At 44.5% G+C, this 22,759-nt stretch overlaps 1 protein-coding gene across 1 annotated transcript in view; it reads left to right on the top strand.

Moving 5' to 3' along the window:
• The window catches only part of CGRRF1 (cell growth regulator with ring finger domain 1), a 130,106-nt gene extending 108,293 nt beyond the window's left edge, over positions 1 to 21,813 (top strand). Inside the window, exon 6 of the mRNA XM_078659836.1 lies at positions 14,266 to 21,813. Within this exon, the coding sequence (XP_078515962.1) occupies positions 14,266 to 14,631 (366 nt within the window). The 3' untranslated portion in view covers positions 14,632 to 21,813. The remainder of the gene's footprint in view (positions 1 to 14,265) is intronic.
• The last annotated feature ends 946 nt before the right edge of the window (positions 21,814 to 22,759 follow it).

Consider the following 22,759-nt stretch of genomic DNA (forward strand, 5'->3'; position numbering starts at 1 on the left):
TTTTTAATGAAATAAACAAGACTAAAAGTCCTCAAATTCAACGAAAAAACATGGAACGGAGAAGCTTCTAATGCATGGACCAAGGAAACTTGGCAGAGCTGTTGCTGAGGAGTACTTTGGGACCTAGATGACCCACAGCCTGGGCCTGCCAATCTGTGGGGTGGGGGGACGGGTTCTTGTCTGGAACACTTTGATGCTGCAGGTGAGCAAGCAGGTGAACACACAAAGAATAGGCAAGGCTGTGAAGTCTAAATAAAAGGGCAGAGGGCTTGGGGCGGGGTTGACATTTGTGACGGTTTCCTCATTGTGTGCAGGGTTCATAAGCACTAAGAGCAGGTCAAAAGCTCGGCCATCATAGGTTAGGGTGGCCACATTTTGAAAAACAAAACTGTAACATTTTACAAACATACAAGTAGGATAACAAATTTGCATCGTATAAGATGCATAATCAACGAAAAGGAGATTCAGTGACCTAAAGTATTTGCCTAGGATCACACAATTTGGTCAAGTAGGGAAGCTGGGTTTGATCCCAGATTTTCCAGTTTCACACTGTGCAATTCAGCCATTAGATGAATATCTCTTTGTGACAGCAAACGTTAATGCTTTGTCTGTGATTCTTAGAGGATAAGATAAGACCGCAGGTGACAGGCAAAATCCACATTTTATTTTGGACAGTTTTACGTAGCTCACACTTTGCCTAAGGACATAAGAACTTTTCATAAGAGACAGACTGTGAAACATATTTTTTTTTGGCACTGTGAGATTTGCCTAGGTTTACAAGATGCCAAGTCATGGCTGGGATTTGAACCCGGTTCCCCATTTTACATGGTTGGCAGCTGTAGTCATGAGGCCACATCGCTTCCAGTGAAGGTTCACTTCGAGCTGAGCCAAAGACAGGCATTTGGCTAAATCCTGGCTCAAGCTTTGTAAATGTAAATGTAAATGTACAGGAATGTATATAGCGCAAATCACCAAGCGGTTTCTAAGCGCTTGCTTAGGGAACCCGTCCTGGTATTCCCCTGTGAGATAACCCCGGCAGGGTATCCGCAAGGTGAAAGCCAGGCATCCCGCCGCAAGTGGCCGTTGTGGAGATTAAGCAAGCTATTGCCCAGAGTCGCAGAGTGTGAACCCGTGAATCGAGTAGGCACCGGAGGGAGAATTGTCGAGTCCATGGACATTTTAGGACTCAAGACCCCGCAGAGCCGGGAATTGAACCCTGGTCCCGGGCTGACCTCTGCTTCCAGGTCTGCCTCCTCTAACCAGTGAGCCACACTTCTTTTGTTTGGCTCGCCCTCCTTTACTGTCAGTTTAGTTGCTATTCTCGGTTTGGTTGCATTCTGGACTGGTAGTTTTGTAACCATAAAAGTAAAAACAGAACTAGAACTTCCTGAAAGTAAACCAGAACTTAATAAGTGTAAATGCTCATCTACAAGACGGAAGCGAAGGTGGCGAAGAGATGCACAAAGATTCATTAAAAAAATGCATTTTCTACAGTATGGAACCTAAAAGAAAGCATTCATGGCCTTTTGTAAACTTGAAATAGCATCAAAGTATTGCCAAATTCTGTTACGATTAAAATGAAAATAGTGCAAACTTGTTTCCATTAAATAAACTCTCTCATTTTCCAAAGTTTGTTTTGAGGGGAAATCTCATGAGCTTCGGAGTCAACTGAGGTCTTCTCAGATGCTGGTTAGCCTCTCTTTACATCCTGCTGTGCTGCTTTACTGAGACACTGCAGCCCAGCATGTGAGTCTATAAAACAACTGTAAAACAGTTTCCTTCTGTCCCCATTTGATATAAGACGAGAGAGAAAATGGCTGTGCTAAGCATGGAGGTGCTCAGTATTTTTAGGTCGAGCCTAGCTCAGCGCGCATGCGCTGCTCTAGAAAATGACCTCTTGAAATCACTTCTCCTTTTCAGTAAACTTGTGTGTGTGGCTAAAAAAAAGCCAGGCACGAGTTTGCTGAAAAGCTGAAGTGATTGGCTATTTCGTGTGGCTTTAAAAAATGGAAAGCCCACAATTGGCCAAAGGCGGGTGCATGACCCGCCTTCTCTCTAAACATTAACTCCCCTGGCCTAGGGAGCCCGGGAGCGAACAGCAGCGTGGCCGGATGCCGGCTGTATTCCTGACATTCCTTGTCTAATTAGCACGGTCGCTTTAACTTTCACGGCCGCGCTTGTTTTTTATCCTGTAAATCACCCCTTTTCATTTTCAAGAGAAGTCATCAAAAAGTGGCAAACCTGGCAAATTTGCAAAATGCCCTCAAACACTTTTACCTTTCACACTCCAAATATCAAAGACACGCGCTTTGCTGCACAGCGAGGCACATGTGTTTGAGCTGCAGGCTGCATGCTGTGAACATTAACAGCTCTCGGCCCCCATATTCAATTACCTAGACAGATAGGGGATGTACAAGAGGTCAAGCTACTCGTTTATCAAAGGTCGGAACAGTTCCTGCAAAATTGCGCCCGCCTGAGGGACTTTAATGCAGAAGCAAGCTTGTTTAGATGTGTGTGTCGTTGTAAGTATAATCATGGGCTGGCCAGGAGGAGGCCATTGGCTTGCATGCCAGTGCATTGCATTTTTAAATTTTTATAGATTTATATAGCGCGTACTCGACTTGAAGGTATTAGAGCGCTTTACACTAGCACCAGTTACATTACCCCAGAGACTTTTCGTTTTTGGCAGGCACGGGTAGATTAAGTGACTTGCCCAGAATCACAGGATGTTGAGCCGACGCAGAGACTCGAACCTGGTTCCCCAACTCCAAAGTCAGCAGCTCTGTCCGCTATGCCACATCCTGGCCTTTCGTTTTACTTTTATTTTGTAGAGTCAGTGGCCTGCAGCAGGAAGCGTGCACCAAAACGTGGGAAGAATACAGCAAGAACAAACCATTTGCAACGCTCTCGCACTCCCCATGGCTTTCTTTGCATTGTGGGAATTGTAGTCCCGATTATCACTTTATTAAATGAGAAGTACAAGTACCAAAATGGAAGGAAAAATGTGGACTAGATAAGCGACTCATGCCTTGGCCTTGAATTTAAGAGCTCTGTAGTTTATTTAGTAGCCTGTGATGAGTGCTGCATGTGTTCAGCTCTGTGATGCACACAATATGTGCTGAGAAGGTTTGCTCTTCGGGGGTTTGAAACTTATCGTGATAAGGAAGCCGGGTTGATTGGGTATCTGCTGGGGGTATCTCTGTGTGAACTGCAGGTCACAGGTTTGAGCCATGATCGGTCGACTCTGCCCCTCACCCTTCTTAGATCAATAACATGATGCTGCTTGAGAATTTTCGAACTGAGTAACTTGACACTTGAGACCTCTGCAGGCAGCCCACTCTCAATCGAGATGGGTGAAGATAATCAGTTTTTTTAGCCACCGACACTTTCTATGTTAGATTTATGTGAGCCCAGTGTTGGAAGGGTAACTTGAAAACCCGAAATGCAACATGCTTTTTGGATAAAAAGCCATGGCTGACTAAAGGTGTCATATTTCAAATGGGGACACATAGCAGATCTGCACGAGGACACCTAATTTTCTGTCCTCTCCTTTTTAAGCTGGGCCCTTATGTGTGTGTTTAGGGAGGGAAGTCCGCAGGCGATTGCTGCTATGTACAGAATACTTTTTATTTTCACTAACCGGTACCTTGTTCAAGTTCTAACCTGTGGCCCCTAATTCATAAAGACCACTACGATACAAACTCTAATGCCCTGCTGAACCCTAGGCTGAAGATGGAGAAAGAGAGACCCCAAACCGCCCATGTCTGCCCTCCAGGGAGAAACTGTTTTGACTCATCCTGGGAGGACTGTCTGGTATTGTATGTAGGGTTCGAAGTACAGCATTTGTGCTCTTCCTGATTGGGGAGGTCTTCTGACTCAAAATCCACCCTACAGTAAAATGCTTGCAGTGCCTAATAATCAGGACCATCTCCCCAATAAGTTTTGCCTACACGTCCACTTGTTTATGGGGCGTCTAGGACAAAGGCACAGGTGCAGCCTATGCCAAACAAGCCAATGCTGCTTTTTTTAGAAACCTACAAAAATGCCTCTGTCCCTTTATTGAATGCCACCAAAAGCAGTGACCAATGTCACCTTTGATTGGTCGCTGGGCCTCAGTCCAGCGCCCTACATAAGTACTGGGGAGTCTGCAAACCTCACTTCAACTAGACCTTTCTGGCTGTTAATGACGCAAGCTGGGTGACGCCTGATTCCCCAAGACTTGGATCAACCCCAAAGTAAATCTCCACCTCTACTCCCTCCACCTCCACTCTCCCACATACACTCCCCCCTCACTCCCGCCATCTCCCTCACTTAGCCCCTCCCTCCACCTTCACTCCTCCCTCCTCCCACCCCCTCACTCCCTGCACCTCCACTCCCCCCTCCCCCCACTGTTCACTTCCTTACATAAACAATAAAACTAGAACACATTTTGGTGTTAATTCTGGTTTTTATTAGGATATTTAAGTTGCATATAATATTTTTGAGGTTATATATAAAGTGACAAATGGTTATAACACTTTATTAATTATTACTCATAACTTTTAAACATGTTACGCAACATTCACAATGCTCTGCAACACATATTATAAACTTTGCCAATAGCTCTCTCTAAACACTTATAAGGCCCCAAAGGCGAGACCTATTGGATATGCCAATGCTTGGTTTTTTTAGCACTCTCGACCCCGCCACCCCCACTCCCCACCACCACCACCACCACCACCACCTTGTCCACTGTGTCCCTCATGCCAAAATATGGGGTAGTGGGTATATCCCCTGTGTCCCCCTCACATTTCATATGGAGGTCAAAGCTATCAATTTCTTCAGTTTCAGTTGTACTTATACTTTCTTTACTGTTTCTGCTCCCGTAGTGAAGCTACCATTGTCCTATCCAGATAGAATCACTGCAATGACGGGTGGTAACTGAGTGACATACAGGTCAAAAGAAAAGGCACCTTCATACACTTATGTTTTGTATCCTTTAAACCTGTGACCGTAATTCACATGCGAGGACCTCAAGACTAAAGCTCCACAGTGCACACAAACTCACTTTTGACAAGGCCCTTCAACAGAGGGAGTCTTTCCCTTATTAAATAGTTTTGTATTAGCATATAAAGTGATAAACATTCCATTGAAAGTAAATACCTCACAGGAGTCCGGGTAGTAGTTCCAAGTGAGAATCTTTATTCAGGTTGAAGTACAGAGATGGTAAGTAGGTAGGTCAGGGTAGTAGGTAGGCTAAGATGTAAGATGGTAAGAAGCCCCCACCAGGAGATGTTTCCTTGAGCTCAGCCAGGAGTCAACTGACACACATGATTCACATCAGATTCTATGACATCATTGAACATTCTAAGTGTCCCCAGGCTGAACAAGGAAGGAAGACCGGGTGGAAAGGAGGCAGAGAAGGAAAGCCCTTACAACATATGCATACCTATCTTATCAGCTATGATTACTCCAAACAAACATAGATATCATGTGAAGCTAAAGGATGGCGTGGCGTGTAGACCCCCCTCTGAATGAGGAGGCCCTCTTTTTGCAGGTTTCTTCTAGACTCTGCAAAATGTCTCTTTTTAGACTAGGACCACATCATTATCTGACTCATCACTCCGGGCTTTTTATTCCTGGATAAAGGTGTGTTTATCATTGCCCCTGGAAACCACAGATTACAGCCACAAAAATAGGCTGGCGCCGTCAGAGCTTTATTTATTTTTTATTCCGTAGCCATGCCGCACAGTTTTGCATATGCTGTGCAGCTGTGCTAAACACAATTGGTGTTGCCAACAGGTCCCAAAGAAAAATATATTGGCTTTGCAATGTTTGTTTTTGTTTCCCAGCAGCAAATTAAAAACGTGAAGAGACTCATAGTCCCATGTTCCTTTCTGGCTGGTCTTCATTAACTTTCCTTTGAGGCCAGGTGGCCATCCAGGCAACCACTTAACACAACCCACAGAAAAACTCATGCAGCCCCCACCTCCCCCCCGGAATTTCTGCCAGCCTTCCATACTCACCGTAAAAGAGTTTGGACTACACAAGAGGCATAGATAGCTACCTCATTGACTGTGGAGGTACCTCGTACAGTCCAAGAAGGTGCTCAGACTTGAGCTGATTGGCAGAGTGAGAACACAACACAACTCAATCAGACTGAAGCTGTGGCCACAGAAGGTTCTTCCAAACCAACCCCAACCTACGGAGCAACTGGTCTTGTGCACCCATTTCAGAGGAAATCCATTGCCAACTTAGAATAAACATTTGCAATGCAATAGGTCTCACATTTGCGAGAGTTAGAGCTATTGGCGTAGTACATGACAATTACTTTTACCCATGTATCTTGGTTTGGAGTGGACATATAAACCAGCATTTGTAATGCAATCAGTTTCGCATTTGTGAAAGTTAGAGCTCTTGGCTTTGAAAATAGCAATTTGTTTACTTTTGGTTGTTGTATGCAGTCGCGTGATGATATATGCATATAGCTATTGCCGTTCGTATGACCTTGCGGCGCTGGAGAAACAGAAAATGGGAAATGGGTTTTGAGGGAGGGGAGACAAGTAATATGCTGGCTAGAAAAAAAAAGCTTCCTGGAAAAAGCAAACACTCGGGAATGCAAGATTAAGTAAAGCATCCAAAATATAAGCAGGAACAACATAGTTTCATTAACGCTTTTACACCTAATATTCAGAAATAATGGAGTGTTTTTGTCTGACAAGTTAAGAACATGCCACAGGACGGAAAGTAACCTGTTTCAATGCCCATTGCTTATAGCCTTACAAAATGGAAGCAGTATGGTTTAAAAATACCACATTCCTGAACACAGAGCTACAGTACACATTGATTAAACTAAAATAATGAAAACCATTGATAATAAGGATCACATTAAACGTTTTCTACTTTATGCATCAACCAAGTATTGCAGTACCTCCAGGAATAGTGTACTTCCCCACTGGGAAAAACAATGTTGTTCAAAGAAAGAGGAGAAAACTAAAGTATCGCTTCACTGGTAAACTGTAAAGTGGCACTAATATGTGTGGTTGTGAATAAAACCAATCTGGCCATTGTGCGGGAACACCCTCTACGCTGGAACCACAGCCAAACTCCAGAAAAGACTCCAGCGCATACAGAACGCCTCGGCACGACTCATCCTGGACATCCCACGCCACAGCCACATCTCTCCCCATCTGAGAGACCTGCACTGGCTCCCCGTCAGCAAGAGGATCACGTTCAGACTCCTCACCCACGCACACAAAGCTCTCCATGACATGGGCCCCAAATACCTCAACAACCGCCTCACATTCTACGCACCCACCCGCCAGCTCCGCTCCGCCAGCCTCGCCCTCGCCCTGTCCCACGCATTCGCAGAACCACCACCGGAGGAAGATCCTTCTCCTACCTGGCGGCCAAACCATGGAACTCCCTCCCCACACACCTACGGCAGACCCAGGACCATCTGTCCTTCAGGAAACTGCTCAAGACCTGGCTCTTTGAGCAGTAGCGGCTCCCCCCTCCCTCCCAGCGCCTTGAGACCCTTACGGGTGAGTAGTGCGCTTTACAAATTTGTTTGATTGATTGATTGATATTGCTTTATTTAGTTGTTCTTTTTGCTTCGTATTTTGAACCTTTTTTCTCTTTGTTCTGAGGCAGCTTTTTAAAATAGAAAAATGTCAGAAAAGATGACATTTGCTGCCAAAGTGTTTCTTTCTTTTTTGGATTCTTTTCACATGGGAACAAATAAAGGAAAGGAGAGGAAACCGTAAGAGCCATTTGTTGAAGTCATAGTTTTCAGCAAGTGAGGAGGAGGAGCGAGACAGAGACAGAGACAGATGGAGAGGGAATAAGAGGAAGAAAGGGAGGGGTTGGGGCAGCGAGAGAGCAGGAGAAGTGAACACTGTTGTTTAAAAAAAAAAAAAGGGAAAATAAAGGTAGTGCTTCACTGGCAAACATTTTAAAGTGACACTAATGTGTTTGATTGCGAGTAAAACCAATTGGACCACTTTTTGTATCTTGAACCTCTTCTTTTTTACTCTCTGTTCTGAGGCTGCACTTTGAAATAGAAAAATGTCAGAAAAAGACTACCGTTGCAGCCAAAGTATTTCTTTCTTTTTTGGATCCATTTCACAGGGGAACAAATCGAGGAAAGAGAGAGTCAGAGCAGTTTGTTGAAGTCATGGTTTTCAGCAAGTGAGCTGAGGTCAAACCTAATGCCGTCAGATGTCCTTGTTGGAAAATGTTAGCGTGGTGAGCTGCCACTTAGGAAAAGGAGAACTGGTGCTTACGTAAAGCGCTCCAATACCTACAAGTCTGGTTTGCGCTACAACTGCAAAAAAAATAACAGGAAAGCGTTGCCACTGTTAGTGTGCGTAGACACTGAAGCGCTTCCAACTGTGCACACTTAATTGCAAAGTGAACTTTAATTAGCCAGACAAAAAGCGGGTGCCCCTCTGATATCATCCCGGCACGCATTATGCCGTTAGTGGCTAATGTTTTGGCTACAGGAATCCAGCATGTAATCAACCTGTCCCTGAGCACAGGGGAAGTCCCCCTAGATTGGAAGCGGGCACTGGTGAAACCACTGAGGAAAAACAACACCATCCCCTGGACTGAATTGACAAATCTAAGACCTATCTCACTCCTTCCATTTTTTGGGAAGCTGACGGAGAAATTTGTCAATCTGCACTTGTCAAATTCCATCGAAAGTGCAGGGGGGCTAGATCCCTCCCAGTCTGGGTTTAGGCCTAGGCACAGCACTGAGACTGCCCTGTTGTCCGTCGCTGACGATCTTCATATGCTACAGGATGGGGTTTTTCCGTTATCCTGGTGCTTTTAGATTTGTCAGCGGCGTTTGACACGGTGTCACATGACATCATGACCTCCAGACTAATTGACATCGGTCTGGAAGGCAGGGTGCTGGCCTGGCTAAGGAGTTTTCTCACTAAGCGTACCCAAAGTGTCATCATGGGGACGTATCGGTCGGAGGAGGTGGAGATCTCTAAGGGGGTGCCACAGGGCTCATGTTTGAGCCCTACTTTATTTAACATCTATGTGGCCCCCCTGTCGAACATCATGAGATCCCACGGTTTTATCCCGGTATCGTATGCGTACGATACACAACTCCTCTTTCCGTTTAAAACTTTGACATCTGAAGTGCGAAACTCCTTTGCCCGGGGTATGACAGAAGTGGCCCAGTGGATGGGCTCGAACTTCTTACAGTGCAACGTTTCCAAAACGGAGGTGATGCTCTTTAGGGAAGCTAAACGCCTGTGGACTCCTGACTGGTGGCCGCAAGATCTGGGCCCAGTCCCTGAACCTAAACAGTGTGTGAAAAATCTTGGAGTAAAACTGGATCAGGAGCTTTCCTTGAAACAACATGGAAACCAAGTGGTTGGCTCCTGTTTGCATATCATTGGGCTTCTCCGAAAAGTGTTCCCCCTGCTCCCTGATACCACTAGAAAAACCTTTGTACAGGCGCTTGTGTTGAGCAGGCTTGATTACTGTAATGGATTGCTGTTAGCTGCCAACGAGGGGGTCTTCTCCAGATTGCAGGTTGTGCAGAACACTGCTGCACGCCTTGTCCTCAACGCCCCTGCACGTACTCCATCTAAACCCCTGTTAATTAAGCTTCACTGGCTTTCAGTGAAACAGAGGGTATTGTTTAAGACATGTTGTGTCATCCATAAGTGCCTCACAGGGAAAGGCCCCGAATATCTGACAAAAAAATTCAATGCATACGCTCCCTCCCGATCTCTTAGATCGGGAGATCAAGAACTCCTATGTGTTCCTAGGATTAAGAAGGCTAGGCAAGGGGGTAGGGCCCTGTCTGTGGCCGGCCCAAAGCTGTGGAACAATCTCCCCAGAGAGATCAGACAGTGTAGGGAACATCTTCCTTTTAGGAAGAAACAAAAAACTTTCCTTTTTCAATACTAGTTTATCCGACAAAGGGGAAATAATGCTACACTGTAGGACCTGCTCTGTTCAAAGATGATGCCAGGGGCGCGGAGATACTCCTTCGGGAGTCGATTCCCAGCGCGGTACAAGTCTGTAATAAATAAATAAATAAAATTAAACACCGCTTCATATTAGTGCACAGAGCATAATACAAATGTCCTCAGTGGAAAATGTTAGCGCAGCAAGCTGACACTTTGTAGCTGGAGCATTGGTGCTCACGTAAAGTGCTCCAATACCTTCCGGTTGGGTTTGCGTTTCAACTGCCCAAAAAAGCAGGAAAGCGGTACCTCCATTATTGTGCATTGACACCAAAGCTTTCCCAACTGTGCATGCCCACCTAATTCCAAAGTGAAATTAAACACTGCTTCATATTAGTGCACTGAGCAGTCATGCTGATTATAACACAAATATCCTTGTTGTAAAATGTTTGTGTGGCGAGCTGCCACTTTGGAACTGGAGAGCTGTGCTCATGTAAAGCGATCCAGTACCTTTCAGTCAGGTTTGCGCTACAAGGGCACAAAAAAAAGAAGAAAAAAAAGGAAATTTGTGCCACCGTTGGTGTGCGTAGGCACCGAAGCGCTCCTACCTGTGCACGCTAAATTGCATAGTGAAATTAAACACCACTTCGTATTAGGGCACGGATCAGTTGTGCTGATTATAATACAAATGCCCTCGTTGCAAAATTTTAGCGCAGTGAGCTGCCACTTTGGAACTGGAGAACATGTGCTCACGTAAAGCTCTCCAGTACCTTCTGGTCAGGTTCAGGCAACAACTGTAAAACAAATAACACAAAATCTTTGTATTAGTTAGTGTGTGTATACACCAAAGCGCTCCCAACTGTTCACGCCTAATTGCGAAGTGAAATTAAACACTGCTTCATATTAGTGCACAGAGCAGTCACACTGATTATAATACAAACTTCCTAGTTGGAAAATGTTAGCGCGGCGAGTTAGCACTTTGGAACTGGAGAACTGGTGCTCAGTAAAGCGCTTCAGTACCTTCCAGTAGGGCTAGTGCTAGAACTGGGGAAAACAAATAACAGGAAAGTGGTGTCTCAGTTAGTGAGTGTAGACACTGAAGTGCTCCCGACTGTATACGCCTAATTGCAAAATGAAATTAAGCACCACTTCATATTAGTGAACAGAGGAGTTGTGCTGATTATGATTAGGGCTCCCGGTTTTATGGTATTTATTTTTTTGCCATTTCTGTCTGTATTTATCCATATTTATTTTATGGGCATTTTATCTGTATTTATCCACATTTATTTTTGCCACAAGCAAAAGTTGACGCTGCTGCTAGTATTTTTCCATACTTATTTAAATTGACAATGCACACATGCACTCGGTTGTTATTGGCCAACACATTACATTCATCTGAAAAATGTGCCATTTGCAGAATGTCTGAAATACGCTTAAAAGTGCTATCACAAGCAATTTGTGTCAGAGCTTTAGGGTTTCTGTCATCGGCACAGATCCTCTCCCTCACTGAACACCTGGAAGCAACTCATTTCAAATTATGCACAAGACTAGAGTAATATGCTGCGTGAAAAAAAAGTAACAGTGTACTGGAAAAAAGCTAACTCTCACAGGGAATACATCATAATGCGTTTACACTCATTATTCAGAAATCAATGAGAATATTTGCTTGAAAAGCTAACGACATGAAAATAAAAGTAGCGCTTCACTGGCAAACTCTAAAAGGTGGTGCTAATGTGTTTGGTTGTAAATAAAACCAAACTGGCCACTTTGCGACTACTCTGTCTTGTTTTATTTAGTTATGTATTTAGTGCGTGCATCTTAAAAGCTTTTTTCTTTCCTCTGGAGGTTGGATTTTGGTGTAGAAAAATGTCAGACAAAGACATTTGCAGCAAACGTATTTCTCCTTTTTTAGATCCACTTCACAGTGAAACAAATGACGGAAAGGAGAGGAAAGAACAATCATGGTTTTCTACAAGTGAGGAGGAGCGCAACAGAAAGAGAGGGAAGAAGAGGAAGAAAGGGGGGCAGCAGAAGTGGACACTGTCCTTGTCTTGTCCAGTGAAAAGGAAGAGACCGCAATGGTTATGGGCTATGCAGTCCAGCCACAAACTCTGCATACACTCCAGTCTGTGGCGTAAAAAGGCTTTGAGTTTGTGGCCAGATTGTTCTTGCAGCCACACATACACAGTGTACTGCTCTGTAGTCCAGCCACAAACTCGGCAACACTCCACTGATGTAACTAGGCGTTGGCACACCAGGGGTTGCTGGCATTCGATTCCTTGTTTTTGCTGCACCCAAAACTGCATACACCACTGAATCCAGCCCCACCCCCTCACCTCTTCTCCGAAGGCACTTACTTTTGTTTACAATAGGCTGGTGCAGAGCTTACCTCAGGGGATGAGCGGAGCCCCGGAAATGGATGGGGCATCTACAAAAACATTTCATGTTACTGTAGGCAGGCACAGCCCTGTAATCAGGAGGAGGACATGGTGAGGCAACTCTGCGTAGAGCATGGCAGAAGTATTTTCCCGTTTTTACATATAAATACAGACAAACGAAAACTTGTTTTCCGGTGGTATTTATATGTAAAAATCCGTTTAAATGGAAAACCGGGAGCCCTAGTTATGATACAAATGTCCACGTTGGAAAATGCTAGCACATCGAGCTGCCACTTTGGAACTGCAGAACTGTTGCTCATGTTAAGCGTTCCAATACCTTCCGGTCGGGTTTGCGCCACAACTGCAAAAGAATAACAAGAAAGCGGTGCCTTCGTTAGTGAGCATAGATATGAAGCACTGACAACTGTCCACACCTAATTGCAAAGTGAAATTAAACACTGCTTCATATTAGTGGACAGAACAGTCACTCTGATTATAATACAATTGTCCTCGTTGGAAAATGTCAGCATGGTGAACTGCCACTTTGGTACTGGAGAAGTGTTGCCCATGTAAAGGTCTCCAATACCTTCTGGTCGGGTTCGCAGTACAACTTCCAAAGAAAATAAGCAGTGTTGTGAGGGTGCAGTACCACAGTCTGTCAGTAGTTGTCCCTTTGGACCTCTTTTGGCCACATATGGTAGTGCACTCTGCAATATGGCTAGGCAAAGGATATGGGGCAGTGGTGAAAGCTGCTGAATGGTGAGCTGGGGATACTTGTTCAAGTCTGCTGTCCGCTCATCATCTAGTTATAATGAGCTGATAGCCCATGGCTAGGTGCGCTATATAAATAAACGAGTTTAGTGTAAAATAACATAAGAATTCAATGCAGTGATCTCGAGGACAGGTAAGCAGTGTATTGCAGGGGCTGTTGGTAGATAGCAAAGGGATATTAAACGAGGGCCCTGCATTGCAAATTATGCATAAGTATCCAAAAAACTAACAAAACAGCAGTGGCCTTGTAGGGGTGGTGGGGGCCTGCGAGCAGTGTTGTGGGGCTGTTGCGGGGGAGGCACAGGGAAATTAAAGCGACAGCAATCAAATGATGAAAGCAAAACTTCATTACACAAGTAAACACAACAGTTGCTGGGCAAAGAGGCAGGCCAACTAAAAAAGAGTTTTCTCTAAGTTTAAATAACCTGAACAGTAAGAACACATGTAAGAAGGCCAGTCCTCCTGGGAGGATACAAAATTCCAAAAGGAGGGACTATTAAGTGTATTCAATAATGAAAAGCCTGCATTTCTAAAGGACAGCAATGGGAACCAATGAAAACATGAGCGTTTTTTAAAGCCCATATCTTAGATACCGCATGTCTCGAAGAGACAGCGCAAGCGCTGCTTAGGCGAGACCTAAAAAGGGTAACATACCACTGCTAACCCCAATATGGCGCAAGTTAAGCACAATGAATGCATTCATTTTGGTACCGGGGTGACTCAAAAGGGGGTTAATTGAAAAAGTTATTGGACTGCATTTGTTGGCTTGGGAATAACATAACATTGTTTAGATAAAATAGCAAGGTCAGATTATTGTTTAAGCAATTTGCCAATTGATCACGTCTTTATACTGAGGTATCTTCTGGAACCATACAATCAATTTGCAAACAACAAAAAGGCTCACGGTTATAGTAAGCTTCTCAATCTGCAAATGCCAATCCAGGATGCGCTCAAAACCTGTGTAAATATTTGATGGATGCTCAATTTTTCCACACAAAACCAGCATTTTTCTGACTTGCAGAGCTTGGCACGCAGGTAAACTGATGGAGCAGTATCAGTATATTGTTAGGCAGTATTACCGCCCACTGGTCCCGCGCAGCGAAGATGATGGCCTGAGTGCACTGTAGCTTAGTTTACATTTAATTTACCTGTTTCAACAGTCATTATCTAACCCGACTATGCTCTTTTCCTTTGTATTTCCTTAGCAACTGTTCATGTCTGCCGACGCTAACCCCACGCTGTCTGCCAGCAACTCAGTTTCCAAAGAGCCAAGTACGGACTCAGACATTTGTGAGAATCTGGAGCGAAGTGAAGGTGGCTCAGAAACCCTGGAAGAGACTGGGAAAGACTGTGTTGTTTGCCAAAACGGAAGGGTCAGCTGGGTACTTTTGCCATGCAGGCACGCGTGTTTATGCGATGGCTGCATGCACTATTTTCAGCAATGCCCCATGTGCAGACAGTTCGTTCAAGAATCATTTTCACTCTACAATCAAACCGAAGAAGCGACAACCACTGAACGGGCTAATTCACAAAGCAGGCATACTGAAGACACACTGCACATGATTAGGTGAATGGGAAGAAGTGACTGTGTACTCTGAAGGATTGTAAAGCAAAAGAGACGGACTCTGACCACTGCTTTTGTTCAAATGCTTTGTTAAGAAGTTGAAATTGTGTTATCAGAGGTTGTACCTCCTGTTTGAGCATGCAGAAGTCATGAGTGCTGTTATCCGGGCTAATTCACACAATTATGCATCAATCTGTGCTCCTAGATTAACACCTATAAATTGGTTAGATGTGCACACACACACATCTTACTTCATAAACCGCTGCAATAGTATTCGTGAAAATATATCGAAAACAGATTTCCACGCATTTCTAATTCTCTGTATATACTCATATTCGTGGTGGATTGAGAGAATTCACTTTTCTCATTTTAGTTTGCCCACGCGTAAAAAGTGTTCTGTTGAGAAAGCCCTTCTACACACCCATAAAGGGTGGTGTGTAACCTATCGTTTTCCCTCGAGGGAGGGCCTTTGCAGGATTAACTGTCCTAGGTGTGTATGGACCTAAAAAAGGTTTACACTTCTCACAAACCTACAAGTTTCTGGATGTTCCTAGCCTTTTTGTTCTTGTTCCGCCCAGATACACACTTTGCCCGGCCCTTGGTCGGAGAATGGCAATTGTGGACCGTGTGGTGTAAAGCTACAGGCAAAAATGTTCATTAATCTAGGACTTTCCACCCTCAGCTAAGGTTTTTACACAGTTAGGGCCTGATTCACAAAAGTGAACTTACACTTTTGTATTCACAAAGGTATTTAACTAGTAGTTTCTTTGACTGCGAAGTCTCAGCACATAAAAAGATAGGATAGTCTTATCTTTTTATGTGCAGAGACTCCGCAGTTGTAAAAATACTTCTTGTAAAATACCTTTGTGAATAGCAAAGAATCATACACTTACACAGAAGTGTAAGTTTAACTTTGTGAATCAGACCCTCTGGCTTCACTTATGTGCAAAAAAGATATCAGCAAGCTCCTGTAATGCGAAGATCCTTCAGCACTTAACTGACTGAAAACACTTGATTCACATGATATTATGCTAAGGGTGCATTTGAAGTATTATTAATTTATTATATATAAAAAAACAAGGAACGTGTCAATTTATATTTTTGTAAAGTTACCAGATTTTTTTCTGCATGAGCAGATTATACTGTGTATCTGCTTACTAAAATTGTTGTGTTTTCAATGTGCTCGTGTATATTGTTTTGTTTACGCTGGTGCGTAAACACGTTTTACACCAAAGCTGTACCAGTTCTGCTAACTGTCAAACTGTTATAAGTGAAGTTGTATAGGTATCTGTATAGGTTATGCAGTAAGCCTGTGCACAAGAAATCAACATGCAAACCCTACAGACACAGAGCAGCCATTTTGGGAATTGTTATTTAAGGCAGCAACACTCAACAAAAGCCTCTATTTGAAAGACGTGTTTTTTTACTGATTGTTCATTTGTTATTTTCTAAATTGATGTGCAGAACATCTGTATGTGTTTTGTGATGGTTATCCAATCAAATACACGACAACCAACAAGTGCAGCATTTTCCTGCTATCCCTGCATGCTTTAAAGGTAATTCTACTCTCAAAAAATAAGTGAACTTATAATTTTTATCCTGATGAATACTTCTACCTGATCATCACCTTTTAAATTTCCCCAGGAACCAGACTTGATTCGGAAACTTTATCTAGCAATTGCTCCAGCACTCCTGTATATCGTGCTGACAGACTCTGCAATAGCCTCATCCTTCCTCCAGCAGTAATGGCAAGGAACCGCATATAGGCGCCACCCCTCCGTGTTGACAGTTCCTTTCTTTTTGTGCCCTTTGCCAAGGAGCTGGGACTCTGCTCCTAAACTGCTTCTTTGTAGAAAAGGTGCAAAAAATATATAGGTAATTTCCGCAGCACTCTTTGGACCTACACGTCTCCACTAATACTTAAACTGGCGGTGCTGCCCTGACTCTCATACCAGAAATCACAAATGATGAGCTGGCCGTACTCTGTAGGAAAGTTAAATCTGGCTCTCCGGCAGATCCTATGAGGCCGACACAATTCATTGAGTCTCTGATGTTTTTCCAGCAGCCTTTGAGTTTTATACTTAACCTGTCCTTTTCTATGGCCAGTGTTCCTACTGCCTGGAAACAGGCATGGGTCTCCCCTATCATTGAGAAGCCCTCCCTGGATCCTTCTAAACCAGATAATTTTAGACCGATTTCCCTTCTCCCATGGGTGGCTAAACTCGCTGAGGGCCACGTTAATAATGTGCTGTCTCAATTCATGCACGATAACGGAACCCTGGACCCATCACAAAATGGGTTCAGGCCGGGTCCTAGTGTCGAGTCTGCCCTACTGGCCACGACCGAACATCTCCGGACGATTCTTGACGCCGGTCAGAGTGCAGAGCTGATTTTGTTAGATCTCAGCGTGGCCTTTGACACGGTATCGCATGACATTCTGTTATATCGTCTGGAGATAGCTGGGATTACTGGTGTCGCCCTGGAATGGTTTCGTTCATTTTTAAAGGACAGATCCTTCCGGGTGTCGGCACCCCCGTATCTTTCTCAGTCCCACCATATCGGTCAGGGAGTTCCTCAGGGCTCTGCACTCAGCCCGCCCCTTTTTAATCTCTATGTGCAGCCGCTTGCGGCAGTAGCTAAAGAGTGGGACCGTACGCTGGTATCATATGTAGATGATACTCAGCTGGTCATCACTCTTACTGAAGGGCCATCTACATCGGCCACGAGATTTAGGGACGGGATGGCTGCAGTAGCCCATTGGATGACTGACAATTGTCTGCAGCTTAATGCAGGCAAAACGGAGGTGCTGCTTGTAGGGAAGAACACCACCCACTCGGGATGGCTGCAGTAGCCCATTGGATGACTGACAATTGCCTGCAGCTTAATGCAGGCAAAACGGAGGTGCTGCTTGTAGGGAAGAACACCACCCACTGGAATGAGCATTGGTGGCCACCTTCTTTGGGCACCATGCCAGAATCCAAGTCATTAGTCAAAACTTTGGGAGTCTGGATGGACTCCTCGCTCAGCTTCCAGACCCACACCAAGAGAGTGGCAGCCACCTGTGTGGGTCTGTTGAGGGGCCTTAATCCGATACTGAAGTTCTTTGATTCTAAAGTACGGCAGCTTATTCTCCAAGCTACCATCCTTTCTTGCCTGGACTACGCCAGTGTGCTGTTCTTGGGCGCTAATAAGGCCGAGATAGCATGTCTGCAGAGAGTTCAGAACTCTGCAGCAAGGACCTTGGTAGGCCTTCCTCGTCGATGCTCTGCCAGAGCTACGATCAGAAAGCTGCACTGGCTTCCAGTTGATTCTCGAATCCAGTTCAAAGCTCTCTGTCTGGCGTTTAAGATTCTTAAATCCAGGTGCCCAGATCTCCTGTGTCCGCTTCTTACTCCTTATGTGCCCCAGCGTAGTTTGCGCTCACTGGGACAACATCTAGTGATTGTACCTCATACCAAGCTATGCCGCATTGGTGGTCGCTCCTTCCGGGTGTTGGGAGCCAAGCTTTGGAACTCCTTGCCGGTGGGCATCCGTGGTATGGATAACCTATCTGCCTTTCGGAAAGCCGTCAAAACCTTTCTGTTTCCTCCTCCTTAGGGCTGCTTGTCCCAGCTTGGCCGGCTTCTATCAACACTGTATTCATTGATCTACCAGCGCCGGGACGCCTCTTTGCTGGGGCAGCTGTCGCCCTTACACAAACTGATAACATAAAATAACATAACAAACACTGTCTGTTCTTTACCGACTTCCAAGATGTAATTTATGTGGTTGATAGAGTGATAGGGATGCCTCCCCACTGGCACAAGAACATGAAAGAGTGAGATAGAGGGGCAGGAATAGTCTGCTGGTGGATGAAAGAGACATCAGGTGAAATCCAGACCACACTGCCTTGGTATTTGGCATGTGGGCATCCAGTAACACCAGCGTTGGGCTTCTGAGCAAAACTTTGGACCCAGGCACTTATTCTTTTACAAATTAAGCACCGGCAGCAAAGGTGTTGGAATTGTTGTTGTCAGTTGCAGAAACCAAGGCTAATATGTTTTAATAGATTTTACACCCTGGCTATTTAACTTCAAAGCCTTTGCTACCTTTCATTGGGGCTCTGTCAGACACACTAATTGCAATGTGGTCTAGGCCTTGCTTGACACCACCATTAAGTCGCCCATTCCTTACGCACCATAGTTCTGCTTTGAGTGATTCAGCACCTAACCCCAGAAAATCTTGCGGTGCCGTCTACAGCAATAATGTCAACCCAAATACCTTCCCTACTGCCCCACCTGATAGACAATCGAAGTGCATTGCTGCTCTTGGCAAGCGGGTGTCTTCTGCTGCCAATGTGGCACCACAATCTCTTATAGCAAAATACCTATTAGGTATTTACACTCATTCGCTCTCTGATGTGACAATCAGGTCGGGCTGGACAAGACTAAATAAATCTTTAAGGCCGGGCTGTATACCACAAACTGTATAGATTGTGCTATGGGTGCTAGTGTGGTGACAAGGCAGATTCATCTTTGGAAATATTTAAAAATAGTCACACCATGTCCGGAACCTTTGAATTGCTCTCTCTTGCCCATCAACAATTCTGACATTTCAGGGGTTGCACCAAGTGCTGGATTACCTCCAGAGGCAGCCATCTCAGCCTGTGCAGCTGCTCATCCAGCTCTTCTATGGCTACAAGGAGCGTGTTGTCGGCAGAAGACGGTCACCATAGTAATGTCCGGCCCATATCTTCTTTCCCATCCACCACCAAGCTGCTCTGATTTCCCCTTCTAGAGTCACCTGCAAACAGTGTGGGGCAGAATATGCATTTACCTGCCCAAGTGACATGCGATTAACTCAGACTGGTGAATCCTGCAGGTTGCTCATCATGAATACGCCGTTCTAGTTTCTATCAACTCCCTTACAGTTCCTTCTGTTTTTACTCAGACCTCGGCAGAATATGTCTTCATGCTTGCCCTAGAGGTTCTGGCTTTACCGGACAAAGAGGCAATGGAAGAGTCCCCGCTTAAGAGAGGGGCATTACGTCTGACTTCCATTACTTCTTGAGGCCCAAAAATGACAGTGGGCTCAAAATGATTTTGGACCCTCCGTTCTAGAACACCTTCCTTCGGAAGAACACATTGAAAATGCTGATGCTGGCCCAGGTCCTCTCCGCTCTAGATTCTGGGGATTGAATAATGTCCTTAGACTTACAGGATGTATATTTTCATGTACCTGTTCTACAATTCTACTTTGTGATGAGGTAGGAACACATTCAGTTTACTGTACTGCCAGTCGGGGTCTCTTCGCCCTCAGGCCATTTACAAAGGACACAGCAGTGGTCACATGCCATCTTCGAAGGTCAGGAGTGCATGTGTTCCCATAACTCAAGGACTTGCTGTTGAAGGCGAGCTCATCAAAGTCACCTGTTGATGATCATCTCACTTCCTTGTTCCCTGGGGTCTCCATCAACAGGCAGAAATCACACCTTCAACCAGTATAGAAGAGTCCCTTTTTAGGTGTATTCGAGGCACGGTGTTGTGAAGAGCCTTTCCACCCCAAAACCAGTCTGGGACATCCTCATAATCCTAAATTGGGCTTGGCAGGTCTGGGAATCTAAACTGCTGAGTCTGATCATCTGCCCTTCCCCCTCCACCTACCTCTTCAGAAGGACCCGCTCTCCCAAGTACAGGACAAAGTGCTACACTGAACCTTCATAACCTACTTCTTCATGGAACCAGCTGAGTGGATTTCCTTTTTCTGAGGAAGTACTGGATGTCATTCTGGCAGGTCATCATCTGCCCACAACATCCAAATACTCTGGACAGTAGGCAACATTTGTGGCCTGATGTGAGGACTGTCTGTTCGATCCACTGCAGACTAAATATCCTCGTATTCTTCTGTTTGCCCTGTCTTTGGCCCACAGGTCCTTGCTGTGGGAACTTGTAAATGTTTATTTGTCAATCCTTTCAGCCTTTTCAGGTTTGCTGTCAGCCCTGTTAATAAAGTCGCAATTTATGATGCATTATTGAAAGGTTTTACATACATGTTTCCTCCTACACCTTTGGTTGAGCCACAGTGCGGCCTTAATTTGGTTCTTAACTTAATGTGCACACCTTTCGAGACTGTGCACTGCTGTACTTTTAGGCAATTGACCCTTAAAATTGTCTTCCTCATTTCTAATACTTCCATGCCCAATGTCGGTGGACTGCAGCAGCTGTCAGTGCAACCACAATATACCACCTTCTTCCCAGCCAAGCTAGTGCTTCAACTTGGTCAGTACGTCTGCCAAAAGTAGTGTCGCCTTTCCATTCTTCTCTCTGCCACATTCTTGTAAGGATGAGGAGAGGCTTCAATGGTTGGTCCCCAAGAGAACCAAGTGGGTGACACTTTTTGTGGGGTTCTGTACTGTTCAGAAACTGACCTAATCTGATGCATTGTTCCTTACATAAAAATGTGCTATGCATTGGCCAAGAAGGAGTCTCCTGATTGTCTTCAGACGTATTCTGCCAGAGCAAAGGCTGAAACTACATCATTAGCCAGGTGCATTATGCTGCTTTACATGTACCTGGTGAATACCTGGGCATCATTCCACATTTTCACTCGACATTACTGCTTTGACTCTCAGGTTCGCAGAAATGGCTATTTTGCCCAGTCAACCCTGCATAGTTTCTTGGTGGGAAGTCCACTCCTCACACCCTCCACCTTTTAGAGGTACTGCTTTGATAAACATTAAAAATGTGAGGAATCTGCAGTTAGAAGTATCTGATCAGAAGAAAAAGTTACTTACCTTCAGAAACACTCTTCCTGGTGGATATTCTAAACACAGATTTGCACATACACCCCTGTCCTCCGCGTCTGGATATTAGTAAGGTCCCAGGTTAGTTTTTGCACATTGTCTTGATTCTAGATCTGTTATTAACATTCTGCGTCTAGAATGCTCTGATGTCAGTGCACAGGGGTGGCACCTATATAGACCCACCGCCATCATTTCCAGAGGGGAGAGGTTGCTTTGGAGTCTGACTGCGCCACCTCCTGGCATGTGGGAGCAAATGCTGGAAAATATTTCTGGATCTTGTCTGGCGGCTGCAGTCTGGGGTAAATGGTTAGATAGAGTAATCGCCAGAAAGCCATTCCAAAAGTAAGTAACTTGTTTGTGAGTATGTGCAAGTGTCTTCATTAAATATAATTGTTTAACAGATGAAAATTCTATATTTGTTGAAAAAATACAGCAGTGTTGCTTATGTTTTGTCACTCACATAGATTCTGTTATTTTGTGTAGAAAAAACACTGCATTGTTTATTCTGCTCATAACATAAAATCAACCAAAAGGCATTTTTTTCAGCTAGCAGTAAAGCAGAATCGGACTAATATTTTGCATCAGAACTACCCTTAATTGTGGTATTTTGTACATAAAAAACACATTGTCCCTTGTTACAAGTTTCACTGTGCAGACCAACCATATCCATTACCTCTTCCCCCAAGGCAAACATCTGTTAGGCAATGAAGAACGCAGTCTTTCCTCTGGTAAAACCCCAGAAGCAGCATGGAACTACGGTCCCCATGATTACCTAATCGTCAGTCTATTTTGTGTAGAGAGTGTCAGAAGGAGTAACCCCAAGGGAAGGGATCTGGGCACAAATAAACTAAAATAACTAATAAGAAAGAGACCCAGTGAGACGAGGTGCAAAACATTTGTTTTCTGCATGTCAGTGAAAGACCGAAAAACCCCTCGTGTATGGTGCCTGTGCTATACCTACCAATGCAATAAGAACTGAAGAAAGACATAGGTTTAAAAGCTTTAGGCGCCACACTTGTTATGTGAGCAGTCCCTGTAAGGAAATACAGGCAAGTGTAACTCATCAGTGGGGTATCACTAGTTCAGTGATCTTACCTAAAATCTTGGAGTCCAGCTCTCTACTCTGAAACATATGCTTGGCAAAAAAACACTTGTCGTCACTGTAGGTCTGAAGGTACACAAAACCTAAAAACACAGAGACCACCATTACTTAAATTCAAATGAGTCTTTAGGTTCAAATGGTGTACGATTCTCTGAGTTCAAAATCATTTCACTTCAGCGTTTATATTGATAAACAGTGCTGACTCTCGCACTTGATTGTACACAATACTCGTCTTTTCAACATTCTACTAAT

The sequence above is a fragment of the Lissotriton helveticus genome, chromosome 9 (genome assembly GCF_964261635.1).
Source record: "Lissotriton helveticus chromosome 9, aLisHel1.1, whole genome shotgun sequence".
NCBI lineage: Eukaryota > Metazoa > Chordata > Amphibia > Caudata > Salamandridae > Lissotriton > Lissotriton helveticus.